This window comes from Solea senegalensis, linkage group LG20 (genome assembly GCF_019176455.1).
Source record: "Solea senegalensis isolate Sse05_10M linkage group LG20, IFAPA_SoseM_1, whole genome shotgun sequence".
Lineage (NCBI taxonomy): Eukaryota > Metazoa > Chordata > Actinopteri > Pleuronectiformes > Soleidae > Solea > Solea senegalensis.
The window spans coordinates 11,272,407-11,295,981 of NC_058039.1; the positions used below are offsets into that span (position 1 = coordinate 11,272,407).

The window sequence follows — 23,575 nt, forward strand, 5'->3', positions numbered from 1 at the left end:
ATGGCCAAGAGAGTGACATTTCCTAGTTTTTGTTTTAATGTATTCAAAAATTAGCATTTAGATAAGTCCCCTTGATTTCCTTGATTCAGTCCCATCGTCCCTTTTGCCTGCACCCCACCTCCCTCCCTTTTCCAATTCCCACCTTTTATCATGCATATACATAATTTCACTTTTCCCTCGTTTTAGCTTTCTTTTCACTGATAATTGTCTTTTTGTCTGTGTGGTTTGCCCTACATGCCAAGTCAGTGCTGACAAAACAGACCAGAATAAGGTAATGTGCTGTTCAAGGTCAGTTTAAACCCAACAAACTCACTTGCATTTTGACTAAAGGTGTTGACCCTGCCTGACAAACGACAACTAAAGACGGCCTGCTCAGTATATTGCTTTATAAACTCACACATGTGCATGCTTTGGGAGTGTGTATCTTGGGACACTATGCCTTATTCATGCTTGTTCTGCCTATGTGCACTAGTTATGCAGCAACAGTTCCTATGTGGGCTTAAAGTCTGTCTTCCCCTGCCAAAGTGAGGCTGCTCTGCTCTGCCATGCCTGGTTAGAGAGCTCTCTGAACCTGCCGCCAGGATTCCTCCGTTAATACAGCATCCTGTTTATTGAGCTGTAAACTGGATTTTCGGAGGCTGCCCTGGATACAAACCAATCATTTCTTCTTTTGTCATGCCACAGATTGTGGCGGGCTGAGATGAAGAGCGGCCCCAAACTCGCACGCATCACGCAGACTTGAAACACGGACCCTCCCCCAACTCGAGCTATTTCTTTTGTAGCCCATCAACACAGTGATGGCATTTTATCTCATCCATGATATTGTGATTTTACAAAGCTGTTGGATCAGATATTATTGGTTCTCCTTCAACGGCTCACCGTCAAACGTACAACTGTTCTAATTTCTGCTATTCTCCATTCAATGGTTCAGTTAAGGCCAGGGTTTACGTCACGGCAGAAAAAGGGAACAGATTTTTGATTAGATCAGCTGGAATTTTGCTCATTATGGTTAGAACTCGGATCTTTGATGCATGACAGGTTATAGCTAAATGTCACTGCCATTGACTCAGCGTATTTTCTTACATCAACAAAGTCCCTGAGCAAATTGCACTCTGATTTATTATTGCTAATAGGTGGAATTGTCATTTTGTCTAGGATGTATGACAATGGAGAGTGTATTGAAGATAATAACTAAACTAAAAAAAACTAAAAGTAAAATACAATTAACCTTCACCATAATCAAGCATTCTGTCTTCATAATTAAAGTCAATTCATTCAATGAAGGTGCTGGGCTGTCTCTGCAGTGGATTTGAGGAGTAAATAAAAAGAAAATAGTGCGCTATGGCAGGTAATACGAGATTATTACTGAGCGTCGTATTTTGAAGATAGTGATGGTTACTGCGCTGCACATTTGTAATGTTTTCCGCCAGACAGTTCAAATGAATAATCCTGATAATTCTCCAGGCAGGAAAGGGGTGCAGAAAGGTGTAGATGATTCCTTGGCTCTGATTTCCTATTTTGTAAAAGTCACTGCACAACACTGCCACACGCTACTGCTTCCATAAATATATCATTACTTTAATGGCAAAGTGGGATTTCTTGTCAAAATATCATCATAATTGATGTTTCAACTGAGAATAATTGCTTACAAAACGAATGAATGAATGAATGAATAAATGAATGAGTGGATTTTTTTTGCCTGATTATTACATGTCATTTTCAAAACACTTCAATTAACACATTTATAATTACTGCTATGTGCTGATTTGAGGAGATTATTGCAATTGCAACTACTTAGAAAGAAGATGTTTGGATGAGGGTTGCAGTTCAGGCATATTTGTGTATAATAAGTATAACATAATGTTAAATCTGTAGCGTGTGGTGGCCCATTGTGTACACACACATCTGTTCCGCCAGCTGCAAAAAAACATGTCGGCTCAAGATGGCCGCATCCTTACCATAAACACATAGGAAGGACTTATTCTAAGGCTACTAAAAATCAAACAGGCTCTAAGGCTGTTCGTCTTCCCGTGCACAATCATACATACAGGTGGTTTATTCAATCTCTGGCAATAAAAACCCTCCTAAATGTTACACACAGGACATTTTTCATGACATGTACGTGTGTGTGTGTCTGTACCACAGCAGGCGTGAGTGTATGCAGGGCACGTTATGCCTGTCTGCTGGCGCGTTATCCTGCGCGTCGTCGTCGTTGTTGTAGAGCTCACCGGAACGCACCTGCAGCCGCGGCAGCTCAGCCTGTGTCAGCAATTTGTCTACGAGGTAAACTGGATCTTTAAAGAAACGTCGGGCTAGTGCAGCATCTCGTTTAGTCGCCTGTCATGTCACAGAACAATGGCTGCGAGATCAAATAGGCAAATGACATTTTGTTTGCTCGCTGGCTACACACCCCCGGGGAAAATAAAATAAAATAAAATAAAATAAAATAAAATAAAATAAAATAAAATAAAATAAAATAAAATAAAATAAAATAAAATAAAATAAAATAAAATGTGATTATGTGGGTCGACGTTTCACTACCTGTGTGCGCTCCAGACAGGGAGCTGAGTACACGGGAATGCTGCGTCGCTCCGTCGTAGACCTCCACAATGTCATTCAGCGCTGTTTGGAAGAAGGCGAACTGACTGAAGACCACTGGAGAAGACAGAAAATTGACTTCAATACTCGGAAACAGGAATTAGATCATATTAGTGAATACATCACAGTCGCACTGAAAACTATCGCATCCGTTTAATGTTACACAGCAAATCGATACTTTGTAGTACCCGCATTCAAAGCAATACTATCAGGAGCAATTTCAGATAAACTTTCAACTTAAAGCCAGGTGGATAATGTCCACAGTTGTGACAACACGAGCAAAAAGTGATATTACACTCGGAGATCAGCGATCTTGTCCGGACTTGATGGCTTGTCAGTAAATGAAAGGTTCTGGCACCGACAGCCAATCTGTTGTACAATGTGCAGCCTAAGCTCCACCGTGCTTTCATCCTTTTAAACTACTCTCCTCCTATTGCTGTTGCGTGAATATATTCAGCCCTTTCACATCTAATCTATGTCTACTTTACCGGAGATGAATATTTCAGATTAAAGAGAGGGATGGAGAGGATGTGAGGGAGAATAAAAGGGCAGAGGCGACAAAGGACTAGGGCTCTCCATTAGGTTTGGTGGCAGGACTTTGTCTTCTGACTGCTATTTCTTTTCAACATGACGAAGCAAGTGTCTTTGTCCTCGCGAAGAAAAGGAGCTTTAATGACACCTTCTATGCACCAAAGGAAAAAAAAAACCCAAAAAATCAGCATTTTTGTTGCTTCTGTGCTGCCTTGGGCCTTGGTGTCATTTTCTAGGAAAATGCAGTAGTGGAATGATTTCAACTTGATTTTATGAAGTGAAATATGCTGCTGACAGGATCCAAGGAACATGGGCTCCATGACCTCATCATTGGAGAGATTGAAGTCCCACCCCCTCCCCCACAATGCTGTCTGCTGCTGTTTGGTGTAACGTGGCAATAATGGGAAACGTGAGCCATTAAAGATGCGGAGGGAAGAGAAAAATGTATGACGCAGTAAAGCGGAGACATATTGTAACTGAGCCGTGTCACACTCCTGCATTGTTTTGCTTTTCTGAATAATTTGCTGCTCCCACAGTATCAAATGCCATATTGTATGCAATCTGTGACCTTTAAGACGGAAATGCCACAAAGAAGCAAAACTCCAGAAACTGTCTTCCACAAACCAATTATTTTTGGTGTGTGTGTGTGTGTGTATGTGTGTATGTGTGTGTGTATGTGTGTGTGTGTGTGTGTCAGACAGACATATTGTATGCCCAGTCCGCAAGACAGTGATTTAATAGCTCTAGCTCCCCCAAAGTAATGTAAAACTCCGCGCATAGCAATGAGATAATTGGATATGGGAAGTATCAATCACTGTGTGACTTAATAGTGCAAATATGAGACAAAAGTGCATTTGTTAAGAAAAAGTTGACAAAGGCTAATTCTATTGACCACGTGTGGGAAATTTAAATTTGCCTTCTTCTCCCACTAGTGATGTTTTATTTCGCTTCCTTATCTTCAGGATTGTGGGGTCACTTAAGTACAGTTTAAACCTAAATAGGGCATTTTGTGGAGATGCTATATTCTAATTCCATCTTAATTAAAAGGTATGCACACGAAAAGCTTATTCAAAACCCCACTAAAAAAAAACAAAACAAAACAACAACTCTTCTTTTTGGCTTACCATAATCCTTGGGCACAGCCACAGAGTACAAGCATGTCCGTGCGCTGCTGTAGTTGCCGGGGTAACCGGGAGACAAAACCACTCCTTCCAAACCTGAGTACTGTCCTCCGCATAGAGCTGGAGAGACAGAGATGAGACATGACGAGATAAGTCAAACACAAAAGGAAGGTCTGAAGCCAATATTGTAAGATTCAATCCCCCCCCCTCCCCCCACCTCCTGTTTCCCAGCCCCTCTGTTCCATCACTCCTAAATTACTTTTCTTGTCTGATTGGGCTTTGGGTGGAACATGTCCCTGGTGTTTGCCACAGTGAAATTGCAATGTTTTCCAAGTGTCCCTCAGGGTTAAGCCTGGATGCAGTGAGGCCCCCGAATCTCCTCACCTGCGCAAAGCCCATAAAAATGCTCTGCGTGGGCTCGTTTATTTGCACAAGAGCTGAATCCACGTACTGTATGTGTGTTGTGAAAAATCTGCGTCTGAGTATATATGTATTCAGCCGTACACGCAGCATCGCGCCGCCAGAGCCAAATTGGGTACGGGGGATGTTTTACCAGCTTTCAACATGTGAGTGTTAGTGGCGTTGTGGGAATGACGCAACAGACAGGATGCTGCAGGATTTGCTGTGAATGCGCGGTGACGAGATAGAGTAAACTTGAGCTTTCCTCACACTGCATATCAAAGCTACACCCGTATAATCACAAGTGCATGTTTACACGGGATCAAGCTTTAAGCAGTGACGCGGCTCGTGTCAGTATTTACCTATGCAAATGGGTTTGGGCTTGTTCCAGCTCGGCTTGCCGTCTCCCCCCATGATGCAAGTGAGGGTTGAGTCTCCCTCTAGCGTGTAGCCACTGCCGCAGTTGTAGGTGACAGAGGAGCCCAGCTTGAGCTCGGTGCCCATCCGCGTCCCGTTGCGCACCAGACCCGGCTCAAAGCAAGACTCCCTGGGGTTCTCTGTGGAGAGAGGTAACACGGCGGAAAAATCAACAAACGGAAAACTATTACTAGAATACTAAAACAGAATAGAAATACAGTCATTATCTGTGTAAGGTCTCCTCTAGCCTTTGCTGCTGTCTCTGCTCCCCAACCCGTCCCTCCTCTTTTTAACTCCTTGCTTCCCTCCTTCAGTAAATATACAGTATCTCACTGACTGCCACTTTTCATCCTAATCTTTGACACGGCTCGCTCACATCTGAGGCTGTTGGAGGTATGTATGGTTGTGCGGAGACAGACATGCAGCGGATTGAGAGTGGAAGTGCAAGGTCTGCTGACTGCACACAACTGGTTTTCACACAACACTTCGCTGCGCACTCAACCAGAGAAGACGACGCACATACACATGCTTTCCTTCTGTCTCACAATCACACGCGCACACGCTGTATCTAACCACATATCAATCACCACTCCTGAGGTCATGGGAAATACGTCTTGCTCAATCTTCCATCGCATTGTTCTTGGGGGGCGTGCATGTAAGAGGAAGCCTGTCAGTGTGGCACGCTCTACACTTTACACCTTAACGAAAAAGGCCCAAAGCAATTTGATTCAGTCTTAGACGCAGTCTGCTGTGCTCTTAGCAGCCAATTTTAAACATTTGTCTAAACACACTGACACACAGACACACATGGAGGGGGGAGTCGAGGGTTTGCGTTTGACGGGAAAGCGTCCAATTTCGCAATTTAGTGCCTGAAGTATTTCAGTACCAACTAGCGAAAAAGGCAAACTTTGAAAAGGTAACACTTAGAGATGTGTTCACATTCCCGAAGCATCCATTCGTAAAGGTCAATAAGGATGCCCAAGAAAACCCTCGCTACGTCTGCACACCTAGAGACCAAGAGAGATGGTAGAGGTGTGATAAACGGAGCAAACTGAAGGCCTGAAATGGTCCTTACAGGTCCAGTGTGTAACATTTAGAAGACTTTATTGGCATGAGTTAAATTTACACCGCATAATTACTTTTGTATGGTTAATTACTTGGAGATAAAAATAGTTTGGACTTTAGTCGCTAACCAGCAGAAGGGCACCACACAAACTCACAAGAAGAAGATCGTTGCTGGAATGCAAAGGCTGTATTTTCCTGAGATGCTTGAGAATAGAAGGAGTGAGCTCTGTTTGCTCCAATCTGTCGTCTCAGTGTCAGATGTCACTAATTTTCCCACACTGGCCCGAGAGAAAATGACAAGAGACATCAACTATCAACCGAGACCTTTGAATTTTTTTTGTTTTTCTTCTTTTTCTTTCCGCGCGTCTCTATCCATGACTTCGTCTACGTGTTCAAATGTGGCTCAGGCACCCAAAAGTGCCCTCCCCACATATTGCTCACTCACACACGGCCAGAGACACAGAAACAGAAGGACATAACGACTGCTTGGTAAAGAGGCTGACAGCACCTCAGGCAGAATTTGTAATGCAATATTCAGCGGCGTGCCGACCAAATTCTGCCTGCACCAACTCGTCAACTTGCTATTTCCCCCAACCAAACAGACGCAAACCTGCAGCCAAACACGCTTTTGTGCCATGTTTTTTGTCTGAAACTGAGGAGGTAATTTATGTATTATTTGGTTATGGTTCATTAGTGTGGAGAATTGAAAGTCAGGAGAGGGAGTTTTTCTGGGCCACACACTGAGTCCATCTGCTCCACCAGATTGGCTGTACAGTATCACACACCATATTACACACTGGAGTAAATATTGCTGGGAGTCAGTTAAGAGGTAGACTCTGTAACGCCGCCTCGCCAAAACCCTGGGTTTCGCCATCAGTTCTATACAGAAAATCCGCTGAGTCGCTTGTAAAGATTAAAACCATTCTGGATATCAGCGGAGAAAGAAAGTCCAGGGTCGATGTGAAATTGGTTAAGTGCCGGATACCTTAACAGCTCTAATTGAGGAGAGGAGATTTAAGGAGATTTAACAGTGTTCTCTCAAGCAAAGCCCTTAACAAAGATGCTCCGTCTAATTTAGAGGTTGTTGAGCATCTGTATATTCGTTAGGTGAGGGATTTAACATTCAAGTACTGAGGCCCGACAGTCTGAAACACAGCTGCAGAAACACATATGTCTTGTGCTGCTCGTTAAACTCTCCTCTGTAAAATTCCACACGTACATTAGTAAGCAAGTGAATTAGGGTTGCGCAAGCAACATGCCATGGTCAGCTAAGCTCAGACATGAGAGGAGAAACAAAACCAGTTTGCTCTAATTCACAAGAAGCCTCTTGTGTGTCTGCTAAGCACTAATCAAAGAGCTGAGGCACAAATGCTGTCAGCGTCTCATTTTCATGATTCTCTGTGTTAGTAAGCTACTAGAGGAGGCACGGATCAATAATGACGCCAAAGCAGACCGTGGCACAAATGGCGGGGGCGGTGATCGCGCCGCCGCAGCCCAGATGCCCCCGTTCTTTGTCAGAAGCAATTTTCACACGGCTAATCTCACTCGCTCCGGACTAGACAATAGGCAAGAGTTTAAAAAAAAAGAAACAATCTGCAAGGTCGATAAGCAGCAGAGGGTTAATCCATTCTCACTCTGCCAGGGGAAGAATTTCAAAACACGAGTTGCTCGGGAAACGAACGCTCGTAGACTATTTAGAACGCACTGTTTTCTCCAGAATCTCCAGACACTGAACGTTGCAAACACTGGAATTCCGACAAGCAAAAGTAACGCACCTGTGTACTGCAGCACAAATCCATTACTGCTCAGGGAAGCGTCACTGCGGAAAGCCAAGAAGAGCGTATTGGAGCTGCTCTCGATGCGATCTGGAACATCTGTGCCGTAGAAACTTCCCAGCAAAGGGCTGAGGGAGTCCGGCCCGTCGTAGATATGTAAGAAGTCATAACTGGGCTCCAAACTGAACCTGGGAACAGAAGTTTACACGACATAACATTAGAACACTCGCAGTTGGCTCTGTGTTTTCTGTTTTTCAATTTAAAACCTCGCTGTTGTGACCAACTCCAGTTTGATAGACATGATGTGTTTTTTTAGACTCGTAGAACTTACTGGTTGAAGCTCAGAGAGATGACGTAGTCCGGTGTGACAGTAACCCTCCAGTCGCATTCCCTCCCGTGAGGGTAAGGTTCAGGATAGTCCGGAGACAGAATCAGCCCACTGGAGCCCGTCAGGTTGCCGCCACATGGAGCTGTGAAAAGGGAACAACTGATTTAATGTCACAGTAAGAAATCTACCCTCAAAAATTGTGTTACTTAGATTTCCCCACTGAAGTAGCTATTGCCCATAAACACTAGCTTACCACATTCTCACATGTAAGAACTAAACTTTATAACCCCCAAATATATATATGTATATACATGTATATATATACAGTATATACATGTATATACATATACCAGTGTATTAAAGTGATTAATTAGAGCAGTTAATAGACAAGGTATTGCCTGCTATTGCTTCATACATTGTACATTGCTTTATAGAGCGTGAGATGACATGAAAGGAGACTGTAAAAAAGAGTAGAAGTCTGCCTTAGAGGTCTGTGCTGTTATTGAGGAAGAGGATAATCGGATCTCTCCGTCTCTGCTGCAGTGACTGCAGAAAAAAAAACGTCTGGGGTTCACAACAATCCGGTTTGCCAATTTAGATTCACTTGAGGAGTCTTTTAAGTAATCACCTTAGGAATCGGCACAGTCTACCTTTTTTGGCAAAAAGTGCTGCCGGCAGGAGAGATGTTACACTGCCTACTGTTTTAGAACGGCTGTGGGGCATAATATACTTGAAGTAACCTACTTTTACATTGTCCTCTCATGTCACCGTTGCATGATATGGAATCTTATTGAGTTTCTTTAGCCAGGATTGGTCTTATTAATCACAAAAAAGACCACAAAAGATGTATGTATGTGACAACATTAAGAGTAGTTTCATCATCAGAAGTGAGGACTACTGTATGTGCTGTGTTCATAGAGCACCCGTGCATGTAGGAGGGTCTGGTTGCCAGAAGAAGCGGCCGTTAATCTCGGTACAGGTGATCCTGTTGGCCCCCTGCAGGATGTAGCCAGGATCACAATGGAACGCCACATGGTCCCCAGGCTCCCTGCTGTCTCCGCCGCGGGTACCATTAGTAGGCATGCCTGGGTCATTGCAGGAGGTTGCAGTGGAAACTGGAGAAGAAAGGCAAGACGCGGTTATAGCGACGAGAGAGAGGAGGATGAAGGGATTTTATCATCCTGGTTCACTTAAACCAGTGAGGAGTGAATTGGTTTTATCCTTCTACACCCAGTCTCTACCTAATTATTTATCCCCCCCGTTCATCTGACTTTGCCTTCACCCCTTCTCCCTACCAGAGAACTGCAGAGCAAAGCCCTGCTTGCTGGTGAAGAAATCCGTGGTGAACTGCAGGCTGACGGTGTTGAAGGTGCTGTGGGCATCCGGGGGCAGCACCGAACCACTCAGCTCCCTCAGCAGAACCCCTCCATCTTGAGGCCCATCCCAGATTCGGAGCACGTCGTGGACCTCCTCCGTGTGGAAAACCAGGAAATGGAGACTGTTAAAGAAATAGAGAGACGGTACTTTAGAAGCCATGACAGCTGGAAGATAACACCGAGTGTGGATTTAGACTTAAAGCCCTTTGAATCAGCCTTTGTAAAAAAAAAAAAGCGAAGAGAGGCAGGGAAAAAAAAAAAGTTTGTCTTATCTTTGCTTTGTATTTCAGTTTGCTCAAACAGATCTTAGGTCTTTTAATAGAAGCTGATTGCATTGCAGTGTTCTCATTAAAATATGCAGTCAAGGGAAAAGTCGAGGCTCCATTTGCTCCTTCAACATAATGTCGGTGGTACAAAACACATAGGTCAGGGCATTTGGATTGCATTTGCTTTTTTATAACTAAATTAATAAATAACAATCTACCAAATTAAGCCCGACAATTCATGATTTCTACAATATAAAAAAAGTCCGGACCAGGGAGGTTGATGCAATACATTACACAAAACTACTGTGGGATTTAAAAAGATTAAAGAGAATACAAATGACTGTTATTACAGGAGACAAGAAAACAAAACAAATAACTTTTCAGGTGAAAACACAGAATCCAAAGCCAGAGCACTGAACGAATGGATCTTTCACAGTGTCAGTCAAGCAGACATGTCTGCCATGGCATTTAATAGTGCGAGTCTAGACATCAGAAAGTTGATGCTGTCAAAGTATCTAGCCCCCCGACTTGTGCCGAGACAGCTGTCAGCGAGCGGGGCCGTCCATTCTATGCGCTGTGTGTTTGTGTGTGTGTGTGTGTTAGCCTATACATTTGACTGTTTATATACTGATTGGAGTCGTTGGAGAGTGTCAGTACGACTTTCTTCAGTTCTTTTATTACAGGCGGTAGACTGATATTTTTTCAGGTCGTTTCATTAATGTGTTTGTTTATCTTCTGACACATTCTCACACATTTTTTTTTTTGCATTTGGCATTAAGACGTTCCAACGCATGTAGGATGTTAGGAGAGTAAAGTCGCTTTCTGCAAATGTACAAATGTTACGGCAAACGTAAGTTACTGTGGCTGAGCTCGATTTGCATCTACTCGTCTCAGTGAGATAATATAAAACGCAGTTCAAAAACACCTGACATTTATTTATTTATGGGTAAAATACATTTCCCGACGATGTAATTGCATTATTGCGAGCAAACAGATCGAAACAGATCTGAACATGTTCTGTTATTTCATCCCCACGTTCAAGCTTAGCTCAGCTGCTCGTGTGTCGACGAGGACCAGAAAGAGGTGCTCACATTACGGCGGTTTTAAAATCACTGCACCGACTTCGATATTAAGGTTCTTTTAATGGTTTTTAAATGTCTTAAAGGTCTTGCGCATTCCTATCTCGCAGACTTGCTTTTACCCTATGAACCCTCGTGGACCCTGAGGTTAAAAGTCTTTTTAATCTGGCTTTTAGCTAATGTCCCCTTTGTTTTTATCTTGGTTTAGATATCCAAAAAATCTAAAATGGTGGCTCCTTGCCAGGCGGCTGAGCTCCTGGGAGCTGGCAGCTGGGGGCTTTTTTTATGATGCAAAGCATTTTATGCTAAATTAATTGTAAAAAAAATAATAAATAAAAACGCTCTGTAATAAAGTTTGATTGATTGATTGATAGAATCTGTCCACTAGTCATGCTCTCTAGTTGAAATGTAACCGCTTTCCAAGGCCAATCCATTTCAGAGGAGCGCCGGCATATTATGTGGTTTAAGTATCCTCACTCCTTTGCACACATACACAGAGCCGAGGATGATGCAGAGGAGAAACGGCAACCCACTGATACGTCGGCTTTAGCAACAAGTTCCCACTATTTCTGCATAATTGGTGTCAGACTGCGATTTCCATACTGTCTGATGTGTGAGCAACAGCCAGAGGCTACTCAACAATGTGCTGTGTGTGTGTGTGTGTGGACACTGTACATAACCTACTCGACAAGTCCTGGTGTGATGCCTGTGAACAAAGTGTGTGCACAAAACAAACAGATGCACACGGGGCGTCTTCAGCACATATTCACACAGAGGTACAGGGAGCGCTGTGTCGTGCATATGTAAAGCATATGCTGCATTACAAGGTCGCACGTAAACATTCACATCTGTGAAACCGATGATGGAACAACACCATCCTCGCATACAGGGCTCATATTCATATCCTTATCTAAAAAGCTAGCAAACCACGATGACTATAATTGCAGTACTCTTACGAATGTTCAGTGACAACGCGTAAATCAAAAGAGTAACACAAATGAAAGGTGAACAAAGACAGACAGTAGTTTTACTCATCCTGAAGAAGCTCGGGGGGTCCCCAGACAACCTGCTATGCTTTGCCGTCAAAATTGAACTAAAAGGAACCGCTATTTTAAAAGGTATTAAAAGTTAAAGTAGACACTATTCTTCTTTTGTTTTGTGTGGTTGAGTTTGGAACAATGCCCGTCGAAACACTCTTGAATTTAAAAAAAAATGTAGGCACACAGGTGTGCCCTAAGCTGTTATATTACATCTACATTCAAATGAAAAACATCATTAACATGTTGTTAGTAATAATTTAAACTACATATTTAGAGGCTGGCCAGCTCTCAGTCTGTTTTGTGTGCCAGAAAATATGTCACGGTGGATTTGCTAGATAAAATGGAAGAGATGACAAAACACTATCTAATTAAATACACTATGTTTGGCTCACTCATAGTCAATACGTAAGACAACAATTTCTATATGAGTATAATAGGAGTCCCTGTAACGTGATGCGTTTCAATTTATTTTAATTGAACTTAATTCCACACATAGTTACATTGGTGGATTCATCATTTCCTACCCTTTCTTTCTCCTGCTCTTCCACCAACCAAAGGTGACGTTCAAAGCCTTCATCTGTGTCAAGTAAGCGCCCCAGGCAGTCAGATGGTTGTCATGCAAATGCTTTAATAAAAGCCCTCAGGTACTACAACCCTTCTATCAATACTCCACCTCCCTATACTCCAGACTGGAGACAGTGAGGTGGTGTTTCACAGGATTTGCCAACATGAATAAAATTCACGGCTTGTTTTCTAATACATGCGCAGATTATGAATGCGCATATGGACGGCATAGTATTGGGGATATAAATGTCTCGCTTTGGGATTTGCATCACCATGTTTGTTGATACGCTGAAAGGTCCGATGTTTGTAATGCAACATTCATGACTGCATGCTCTATGTACAGATATGTATGTTTCGGAAAAAGATGGAGAGGTAGGTTGGAAGACCAATATCAACCACCGCCATGGCCGCTAGAAGAGGATGATGGCAGGAGGATAAGATGTTGCTGGAGAGCAGAAGGAACATCTGAAGCATGAAGGGATTTGTGCTGGGTGGTCAGAAGGATAGGAAGAACATCGGCTGACTGTGGGGATAATTGGTTCCTTTTATGCAAGATCTAATTGGCCCATCTCTCCTTGTCACTTTGTGAGAGCAAAGACTTGGGAGGCAGAAGTGGTCAGATGAAAAGAGGTGATGTAGGAAGGTGATGGGGATGAAGTAAAAGTTGTTGTCAAATCTGACAATCTCACAATCTGAAACGACATATTTATATTTAAATGTGTCTGAAAAATCACAATAAGTTATTTTCTCCAAATCATTCAGTCTTAAGGAAGGTATATAAAAAAAAGCTTAGCATTCTTTGTAGTCCTACATTCCCTTCCTCTCTCACACTAACATTTAGCAGGTACACATGAGATTTTTGAACCAGGTTCAAGCTGCTAAAAAAGGCAATTAACATCATTCCCATTGCCGATTGTTATTCTGCTCTGTGGTGTCTTTTTTCCACCCCTTTGTCACGCATGTAACAAAATAGCCCGAAATAGCCCTGATAATGTTACAGCAGCTCCAATTTTCCACCCTTTTCCTCTGTTCTCTGTTATAAATCAATAATTTAGATGATCCAAATGATGAAATAAATTATACTGACCACAGTGAAAGGTTTTAAAACGTAAGGCTCACTACAAAAATAAATGGGTGCATATAATGGCTATGTTAACTATCGGCTGGAGGGTTGATGCACGTTGTGGCATGATCCGGAAATGGAGTTTCTCTGGCCAAAAAAAAAGAAATTTGCACGTTCTCTTCGTTATTTGGCCCGGCAGTGAAAAACCTGTTCAAACCTGGAATTGTACTGTTACTGTGCTATGTGACGGAGACAATGCTGCTGCAGCTACCTCTCTCAAGAATATTATGGAGGAATGTGCGCAAATGTGAGCAAAATGCTTCACAAATTTTCTTCAAATTGTGTTCCTTTCAGAGGAAAGAGGGGGAGACGCGGTTGCTTCAATTTACTTGTGCACTTAAAACAAAATGCCTGGGAGTCAGGTTGGATGGGGACGGGGGGGGATGGACGGATGGCATGAGGAATGAATAAAACAACAGGTTGTGATTGGATGAAATCCAGTATTCCTCATTGAGGAGAAGGGAATTCAGGTCTCAATGTGTATTTTCTGAGATCTTCCATGTTTTGACGTGTACAGCTGAGGGCTCTCCTTTTCACTTGCCCGTCTCTTAATGAGATGAAACGGTTCAATCAAGTGTCAGAGGAAATGCTGCGAGGAGATGTAGGGAAGACTTAGATGGAAGAGATTACTCGGGTCTCTTTTGACTTTGTCTCAACTATTTTGTATTCATAATAAGAGACATTGGAAGGGCTGAGACTCTCTCCTAAGCATACAAAACAGTCTGGCTGCAATCACGAGTCCTGTGGGGAGTCTCCCGAGTAGGTGAATGTGTGCATAGAGATGATAAACAAGCACGTATGTTAGGGCGCGCGCAGATTATGTGCGCGATGTAAGGGAATAAGAGAGAGGTACAGGCGAGTAAGTCTTGCAGCTGCCGGTATGCTCACTAACTAATGGAGACTGTGCATTTTAAGGCAATGTCACAGGAAGAGCTAACCTCATCAATATGTGGCCTCTGTGGGACTGTCCCTGTGGGATCATACATCACAGCTGAGGCATAGTCACACCATGGACCTCAAAAGACTCAACAGGGCACAAGACCGACACACGTTGGTTTCTCCTGACACCAGAACCTGAATTTGTGCTCGCAGCGGTGCTCGGTCAGTCCGAGTACGGTGAGGAACATGATGTAAGAACGTGTAAGCGGAGTTGTCCTACAGATACGAGACACTTCACAATTATTTTCAGACGGGAAGGTTTGGAGCTGGGAAATGGAATCGGAGATAAAAGCAGAGGTTAATAGAACCCACGCATACACACACCTTCGCTTCCCTTGATCCTTGCTTATCCCAATCCAATCTCAAATATTTGCCTGGCATCCAATTTAGACCGACCAAAGTGCCTGGCTTTCAAAATCAGACACTGAGAGTGCTGGGCAAGCTGGTATAAATATGTAAAAAGATAAAATAATTCATATTTTGGAAAACTCAAAGGTTCCCAGGAAGATACACACACACACACACACACTTTGTGAAAGTGTGAGTGTTTAGCTCACTGCATAACTAAACTATATACACAAACTTCTGGTACAAAGTGGACAGTGTTTGAAATGTGCACATTATTTTGAGACTGAGGGTATTTTAGTGGTGAGATGACGATAATTTCAAATAAATGTTTGAGGGCTGTAATTGTGTGATATTTTAAAATTATCTTCTTTTGGCTTGACCTTGCACAAACTACCTCATTTTTTGTCAGGGAACAAATCCAGACCACAAATCCACAGTAAGGGGACTCAACGAGATTGGAGGACTTTATGCAAATCAGGTCTCAAGTACACTTAAGTATATGATCATAGAGGTCGACATTTCTGAAAGGCAATTGCAGGCACCGAAAAGAGTAGCACGGCGAACATTCATACCAACGCTGCAGAGTTGATAGCCGCAGTTCTTTGTGGCCTGGTTTCATACAATTAAAAAATCCACTTGACACGACGATTGTTACATCACATTCATCTTCACGTTATTTGTTGACCCTGTATTGTTCTTCAGACCAGGGCTTAGTTTGAACTGCCCAGCGTTGCAGTGCAATTTCATGTTCTGGCCTTATGGAATTAAACCTGACACAAATGGGCTGCTACAGTAGCTTCAACATGTTATGCCTACTGATAGATATAGAGGTTATTTAAGTTACCATAGCCTTTTTGTCAACTGAAAACGCACCGTATGTAAAAAAGCCCAGGTTTAGGAGATCAGCACTTTCCAAAGTTCTCTAACCTTTTCATATGGCAACGACAATTACTTTCCGCTGCCACGTTATTGGCTGATATTCCTGGTGTATAGTGGTTCCTAATTAGCACAATACCAGTCCTAGTATACTGTACACACACACATATTTGTATATCCTTCAGCGTCATCAATTGGCTGAAGGATAAATACATGCAAATGTTTGCAATGTACAAACGGACGAGTATGGAAAAATAAATCAATCAAAGAAACAAATCAATAATTGAGGAATTATGCAGTCAAGTGTTTGACTTTCCCCCGCTGCAAGCCATGTTGGGAAAGTTCCACACGGGCCTAATTATGCTGGTCTTCACACACTGTTAGTCCTATTGATGCCTTGTGAACAAGAGCCGGTCAAAACAACAACAAGTACACCACGTTTCGGGAACACTTGAGCTCAACTTAGGAGGATGTGCTTCTCACTTTTAGACGTACAAATAAGGCTTCATTGCGCGGCGTACCATTTGACCCAGATCCTTCATTTCAGCTCGGTAGCGGACACTAGTGAATGTGCCCGTGCTAGAATGGCTCATTGCCTCCATTGTCCTCACTATTCCTTTTATCTTGTTATTGCCTCTTCCTCTTCTAATAATTCCCAGCAGCTGTACATATATCACTGCCACATGCATTTTAGTTGTCGTCTGTAAAAAAAAAAAACAAAAAAACAAAAAAGAAAACTGGCACAATCCAGTATTATTCCATTTGCGTGCTACCTTCATCTACACCATGTGGTATACAAGGAATCCCAGAGCTAAGGAACTACAGTGTTTTTTTTCCCCTCTTCAATAATGAATTGCATGTGCCGGCTCAAAGGCATGGATGTTGCAGGGACATACCAGGGAACCAAAGGCGGTGAGGGCGCTAACAAACCTGAATGAAGACTTATGATGGAACTCGGAAGTTACAGTATGAAGCAGCATCTGCCCACAAATAGATCGATGCAAATAATTATACACAACTCTACACTGTGGGCACATTTTTAAGGCGCTGGTGATAACTGCAGTTTCAGTATATCAGCAAGAATATCAATGTTTTGCATAGTCAATCACAATTTTGTGACTGGCCGCACTTACCAGAACAAATATCAGACGTCAGCTGATGCAGCAGACATAAACTAAATATTAAATACAATTAAAGTCAAAAAACGTTTTCTATTCCCGAATATGACTCTTGTCTAACAAATACATAGGAAAAAGTCGATGCAGTTTATAAGAGCAGAGATTATTGCCCTCCCATTCAAACCATATTATTTTGTTGGCTGTTTCTCCACTTTCAGGTACGGTTGTCTTGCAGGACAAAACAACATCCGCAGATGTACTTGCACGCATCAATGAATGCACCGTAATCTGGTAATTTATAAAACCCTGCACACATGCATGGAGAGTGAGGGAACAAATAAAAAGAGAAGGATAGAAGTGACATTTTCTTGAATTTACGGGTAATTATTCAGAGTTGGAAAAACACATTATGCCTGACAGTGATTTATTTTGTGACACTGAAATGATCCCAGCCTCTCCTTGGTCAGTTGTGCCACACAGACAGACTTTTTAGGGGATACATGGCTGGAGGTCAACATGTCTGGGAAAAGTTTGGGACCCACTGTGCTAGGGCACAAACTGAAATAGATTAAATTGGCTAGAAAGAAAAAAAAAATGTTTGCAGGATGTTTTAGCAAACTCTTCAAAGTAAAGGCTTTAACATCTATGAGCCGGAGTTAACTCGGAGCACTTGACTTGCTTTGGTGTAAGTCTAAAACCTGGAGGCCGTAATGTGGCATTTCCTCTCACTCAGTAGTAACTCAACTACAGGCCAACCGCAACTGACTGAAGATTGATTACACAGCACCCTGTGAAAGTGATGAATACCACTGCAAAAAAGCGAGGCTAAATTGCAAGTATACTGAAAGGTGGTAGATTGAAATGAAAAAAAAAAAGGCATGGGGGGGGAAAAAAAACCACACCAATGTAATCAGTAAACTAGAAGCCATGAAAAAGGAAACAAAGAGTGTTTCTCAAACCTAATAGTGCTTCCTGGTGGGGCCTCGATGGTCCACATACAGTGCAGGTTGTGTTCATAAGGAGCTGGATAGCCCGGAGACAGGATACGACCAGAGGGCTCGTCCTTGCTGGTGCCTCCGCACTCCGCTAGAAAGAGTTAAGACAACAAAGATACACATTTACAAAGGTGAACAATGGCTGGGGGGGAGGGGGGTGGAGGAAAGAAAACGAAAATTGCAAGCTCGTCAATGTTTGCAGAGTGAATTTAATAAATGAATACTGCAAGGCTGAGCATGTTAACATAACAGCAACGGCACCGCGCCGCTGCCAGTAAAGTGCATCACATCACTTTCCATTAATCAATAATTAACTGACATAGCAGCCATATACTCCTCAGCGATGTGCTTTATCATTGTGTTTGCCATTTAAAAGTAGGAGGGAAAGTAGCCAACTCAATATACTTTATATGTATGTATATATAGTATATGTTCTTGGCCCAGCAAAGACAATCCCTCATCTCAACCATGATTTATCAGTATTTTACTTTATGTCCAAATGAGCCAGCATATGTACTATGTGGGTAAAGAAGAGAAACATGGCTTGTTATGAATCACTGGAGCTAAGCCCCACTAGAGGTACACAGCGTTACCTCTGTCTCTTAAAAATAAACACATATCACATATCTGTGACACTACATGTCAAAATCAGAGGCCACTTTTGTCAAGAACACTGCAAAGAAACGCAGTCACACATAATAAATAGCCATCAGAAAAGATGGATGGCTGAAAAGCAGCCCCTTCAATTATCACCATGTACCCTTATCAAAAACGTGAACGGAAACAAAGAGAGAAATATTTCCCAACATCAGGTTTGAAGTGTTTTGTTCACATATTGAGGCCATCTTAAGTGACAAGAGGAGGATAAAGTGTTGCTTGTCTTCCCCCGTGAGAGGAAAATAGCTCCTTAAAACGGGAGAAAAATGGATGTCTTGGAGTCATACTGATGATGATGGCAATGGTTGTGAGATCCATCAGTGACAATAAGCTCTGTGCACGAACACAACCACGCTGCCAGACACAAGCGGCGCGCAGACGAGTAGGAAGGACACAAGGAACTCACTCCACAAAGTTAAAATGTGCATTTACATTTAACAGACATGAGGGAACCAGGGATAATAGAATGCACAGAATAGAATAGAGTTCTTTATTCCTTATTGTTCAGATCATCTTTGCTGTCACAGCATAAAAACACACACATATTTTGGAAAGCCTATACTTACTTACATCAACTTTTCAAAGGTTTTTTAATGTCACTGACACTGTAAATATAGAAAATGCAATATAAAAAGAAAAGTCTCCATCAGGCTTTACTCTCTCTGTGCGCTTTTCCCTCAGTGTGCCATCCTTTTTGAAGAAAACTTGCTGTTTCAGGAAGAGAAAAAAGAAGGCGGTGATTTATCATAGCAGGACAAAGCCATCTCTTTTCGTCTGGCCTTATGACCTAAGAAAACTGCTCAATGGCGTGGCAGTGCAACTCCCTCAGCTACTCTTTCCCTTCAATCTGTCTCTCCTTACATCTCTCTAAAAGTCAACCAAGGTCCTTGCCTCAAATCTCGACTCAAGGTAGTTGTTCACACCAGCCTTGTTTACGCAGGTTTATCCAAACCCCGTGGAGCATTAATGAACAAAGTTAAAAACCTCTGAAGTGAAACCAAGGGACTGGACTGCGGACTTCTTAAAAGAGGTGGTCCCAGACCTCTTCCAAATGAACTCTAAAGCAGTTAATTACTGGTGTGAACACTATCTGCATCCATCACAGGGAGCGTAGCATTTATGAATACAGCCTTGGTGTTCTCATCCCCAGTGAGGAGAAGGGAGAACAGGGACTTATTGGTATTTCTGCTCATGGTGCATTTGAGATTTATCAAACTTTCACCAGGTGGGCACCAACAAAACACACTATTAGGTGTAAACCACACAACCTCCTCCTCTCCCCTGACTCTGGACACCCCAGCTCCCCTGTACCAAAGCATCCTCCAATGTTCTCCAACTCAACCACAAACCACCAAATCTGGGCCACAGGCATCCTGCACTGGCTTCCCATCTCACAACGCATCCAGTTCAAAGTCCTCCTCCTCCAGTCCTTTAGACACCCAGGACTAAGCACAGAATCTGGGGAGATGGAGCCTTCTCCACTCCAGCCACCTCCCTCTGGAACTCACTACCCTAACTCATCCATGACTGTTCTGACCTCTCCTTATTCAAATCGCTCCTCGAAACTCACCTTTTCAAAAGGGCTTTTAATCTTTAATGATCTTCTTTCTTTTCTCATTAATTACTACCTTATTCATTCTTGTGCTTTTTTTTTAAATGTAAAGCAATTTTAAGTATCTGAAAAATACTATATAAATGAAATGCATTACTATTACTATGATTCAACACAACATCATGGGTCATGATTTATAATGTATGGAAAGAAAATTGCATATCAAAAAATGACCCATTTAAATGCAGTTCTTTAAATGTAAAAAAGATATGGTCCGTATTAAGACCTCCAGCGTCCAGCCTAGAGCAGGACAGCAGGTTGCAACTTTCCTCTTCTGTGACTTTCAGGACATGAACTATTCCCGCTGGTTTCAGCCGACTTTCATCCTCCTTCATCCCTGCAAACTACACCCCTTTCTTCTGCGTTGAGTGTGTCCCCACTGCCGCAAAATAATCTCACCGTCACAAACAGAAGCATTCCCAAATTTACTCTCGCTGTTAGGGTGTCATCCGCAGTGAAAGGGGCACAGGGAGGACAAACGTGTTGAGAGATATACAGAACGCCAAATGCTGTTTATGCCTCGACACGAAATTACCTGTCAGCTTGAGTTGAAAGGGGAGCCGAGCAATATTATTCTAATCACCTTGGCTGATGTCACAGGACACAATTCCGCCCGTTTTCTATTTTCTGAGCTGCGAGCTGGTTCTTAAGAGACTCTGTCATACCTGTCACCAAGGAGATCCAAAAAAACTGCTTTGGGTTTGTCACTTTAGTTTCATAGACGATGTGTGTGTGTGTGTGTATGCCATTTCAATAATTTTGAAAACATTGCATATAATGTGTCAACTAGCAACCAGTGCCAAACTACACAAAAAAAAGATCACATGTATCCTCTGATTAACCTTTACGGGGATAATATTTGGTTAATATTTTCAAAGTCTTCCCACCAGACAGCTCAGGGGTTAAACATCTGTCTATAGGCGTGGGTGTGCTTGTTAATGCAGTAAACGTCAGTTCAGTAAAAGAAATAATATAAAGCAAAAAGAGAGATTTGCCACCATGATGCAAAAACAGCACAGTCATTTCCAAGGAGGAAAATGCACAGGATAAGGTGCTGGGAAATCACCCAAATGCTAAAAATAGCGGCGCTAAAATAAACTGCACTGGCTGATTCAGTTTGTTGTTATGATGAGAAATGAGGTCAGACATTTTTTATTCTTTCAGTGAGACAAAAAAAAAAAAAAAATGAGACAGGTTCGGATTAGCATTGTGCCAGACTGAAAAGCGACTACTGAGAAATATTGTATTACAATGTCACACAACGCAGCTACAGTATGTAGTGTAGCAAATAGGTGATAGGGCAGAATGACACTGACACAACATCCCATGCGGTTTCTGACATGAGAATGTTTAGTCAAATGTTGCATTTCATTTTAAAGCACTACGGCTTAGCATTTCCATTTTATGCTAATAAACAATCCTACTTCAAAACATTTCTATGACAATGTGAGCCACGAATACGATTTCAAGTACACAGGATAATAAACCAGTAATTTAGCACTTGATGGCGCATTCATACTGGATCAGAGGAGAGTTACTCACCAACACAGAGTGGGAGGGGGCTGTCCCACGCCCTCCTTTCCCCCCTCAGACAGGTGAGCACTTCAGGTCCTTTCAAAGTGTAGCCCGGGTCACAGCTGTATGACACAGTGCTCCCTGCAAAGTGACCTTTGTCCTCCCTCTTGTAGCCAAACTGGGGAACACCTGGGTCCTCACATTTCACCAGCTCAAAACCTTCGAGAGAAAGAGATACAAGAACAAGGATTAGCAGGGCGTCAGGAAGGATGCACGTATGTGATGAAAACAACATACAGAATAGGTCGAGATGTGAAATATGAAATGTACAGTAAGGTGGGTGGGTTTGTTTGTGGGAAGAACCGTATTACTCACTGGTGAAGTGCAGCTCAAAGCCTTTACTGGTGTTATCTGCATTGCTGATGAACTCTAGCCACATAGAGCTGGAGGTGGAGTTCAGGGTTGCATCGAGCAGCTCGCTGCCCGTAAATACGCCCAGCAGACGAGCGTTGTTACTGCCGCCGTCAAAAACCTGAATGAAAGAGAGGGCGCAGGAGGAATAAAGATGGTCATATGTGTGCACACACACACACACACACACTTATCTGCAAACTCAGAGAAGCTACATCTGCCTCCCCCCCTCACTTTAAGCATGTCATCCTCCTCCAGCCGAAAGTCTCTTGCCCGCAGCTGGATGCCTTTGCCGGGCTGCGTTTGGATGGAGTAGATGCACTCGTGATTGTTACCGTAGTAGCCGGGGTAGTTGGGCGAAAGCAGCACCCCTTGCATGCCAGTCACGGATGACCCGCATTCAGCTGGAGAAAAAGGGGAGGAGCAGAGAGAGCGACAGACAAAGAGAGAGGAGGAAAGAAACAAAAAGGGGAGATGGTGGAGAGAGTGAGAGAGAGAGCAGAAGACATGTCAGTTGATATATGTTTGAAACTCAGCATGTATTTGCGCATGCCGTCATGCATAGAGGGGAGACTGGGGAGGTGATGGAAATAGGAACGTCTTGAGTGACAATACCTGCGTGTTGAGAGGGCATATCATCATAATCACACTGCAGTCCAACTGTGATTAACAGAAATGCCAGCTCTATTTTGAACGCTGCCTTTTCCGCATCAAATCACTGAGAGTGATAAGGGGAGTGGGTTCTATAGAAGACCTTGCGGCCAGGATTTAAAATGACTGCGATTGCACGCAGACATTTTGAACGTCGTGAAGATAGTGAGGTAAGATGAGGTGATGGGGCTGTATGAAGTGTCTGAAATATGGATGTAGTCCATGCATCGAAACTGATTTTTTCCATCACTGTCGGACTGTAAAGGTCTGATTTGTCAAAAGGAAATCACTTGACCTACTTTGCATATATGTAAACAAAGAAAAATGAATGTTGATGTTGGTACAGAAAATAAACACGACTTCCCATGTTACACTGCAAAAACCACTTGTCTTAAATCATAGACTGCATAAGAGAATTAGGATTAGAACAAGTCATTTTTGCACACACACTCGTTTTTATGCACTGTCTATGTATAAAACACAGTATGAAAACCTCACGGCTTGCAAATTAGTTTAAAAAGTAAGTTTAAAAACTGGGGAGAAAAAAAACTGAAAGAGGTTATAAAAAAAATATTCTCAAAAAGTAAGTAGCTCACAGCCATTTCCCAAATGCAATTCGAGCTGAACAGTAAAGACAAACACAAGTAGGTCAATCACTATTAGCCTGTGCTTTATCTATCATTTGGCTCATGAGGATAAATTGTGTATACCTTTCAACAAACACACGCAGCGTTTGATAATTAAAACACTGACCTAAATCTTTGCGGTTTG

The 23,575-nt window shown here is 42.6% G+C and overlaps 1 protein-coding gene across 1 annotated transcript in view; it reads right to left on the reverse strand.

Moving 5' to 3' along the window:
* The window catches only part of csmd2 (CUB and Sushi multiple domains 2), a 222,569-nt gene that overhangs the window by 54,986 nt on the left and 144,008 nt on the right, over positions 1 to 23,575 (reverse strand). Inside the window, exons 27-33 of the mRNA XM_044052677.1 lie at positions 9,530 to 9,732; positions 9,158 to 9,349; positions 8,238 to 8,376; positions 7,907 to 8,094; positions 5,012 to 5,206; positions 4,254 to 4,370; positions 2,542 to 2,655 (exon numbers count right to left, since the gene is read on the reverse strand). Of these exons, the coding sequence (XP_043908612.1) occupies positions 2,542 to 2,655; positions 4,254 to 4,370; positions 5,012 to 5,206; positions 7,907 to 8,094; positions 8,238 to 8,376; positions 9,158 to 9,349; positions 9,530 to 9,732 (1,148 nt within the window). The remainder of the gene's footprint in view (positions 1 to 2,541; positions 2,656 to 4,253; positions 4,371 to 5,011; positions 5,207 to 7,906; positions 8,095 to 8,237; positions 8,377 to 9,157; positions 9,350 to 9,529; positions 9,733 to 23,575) is intronic.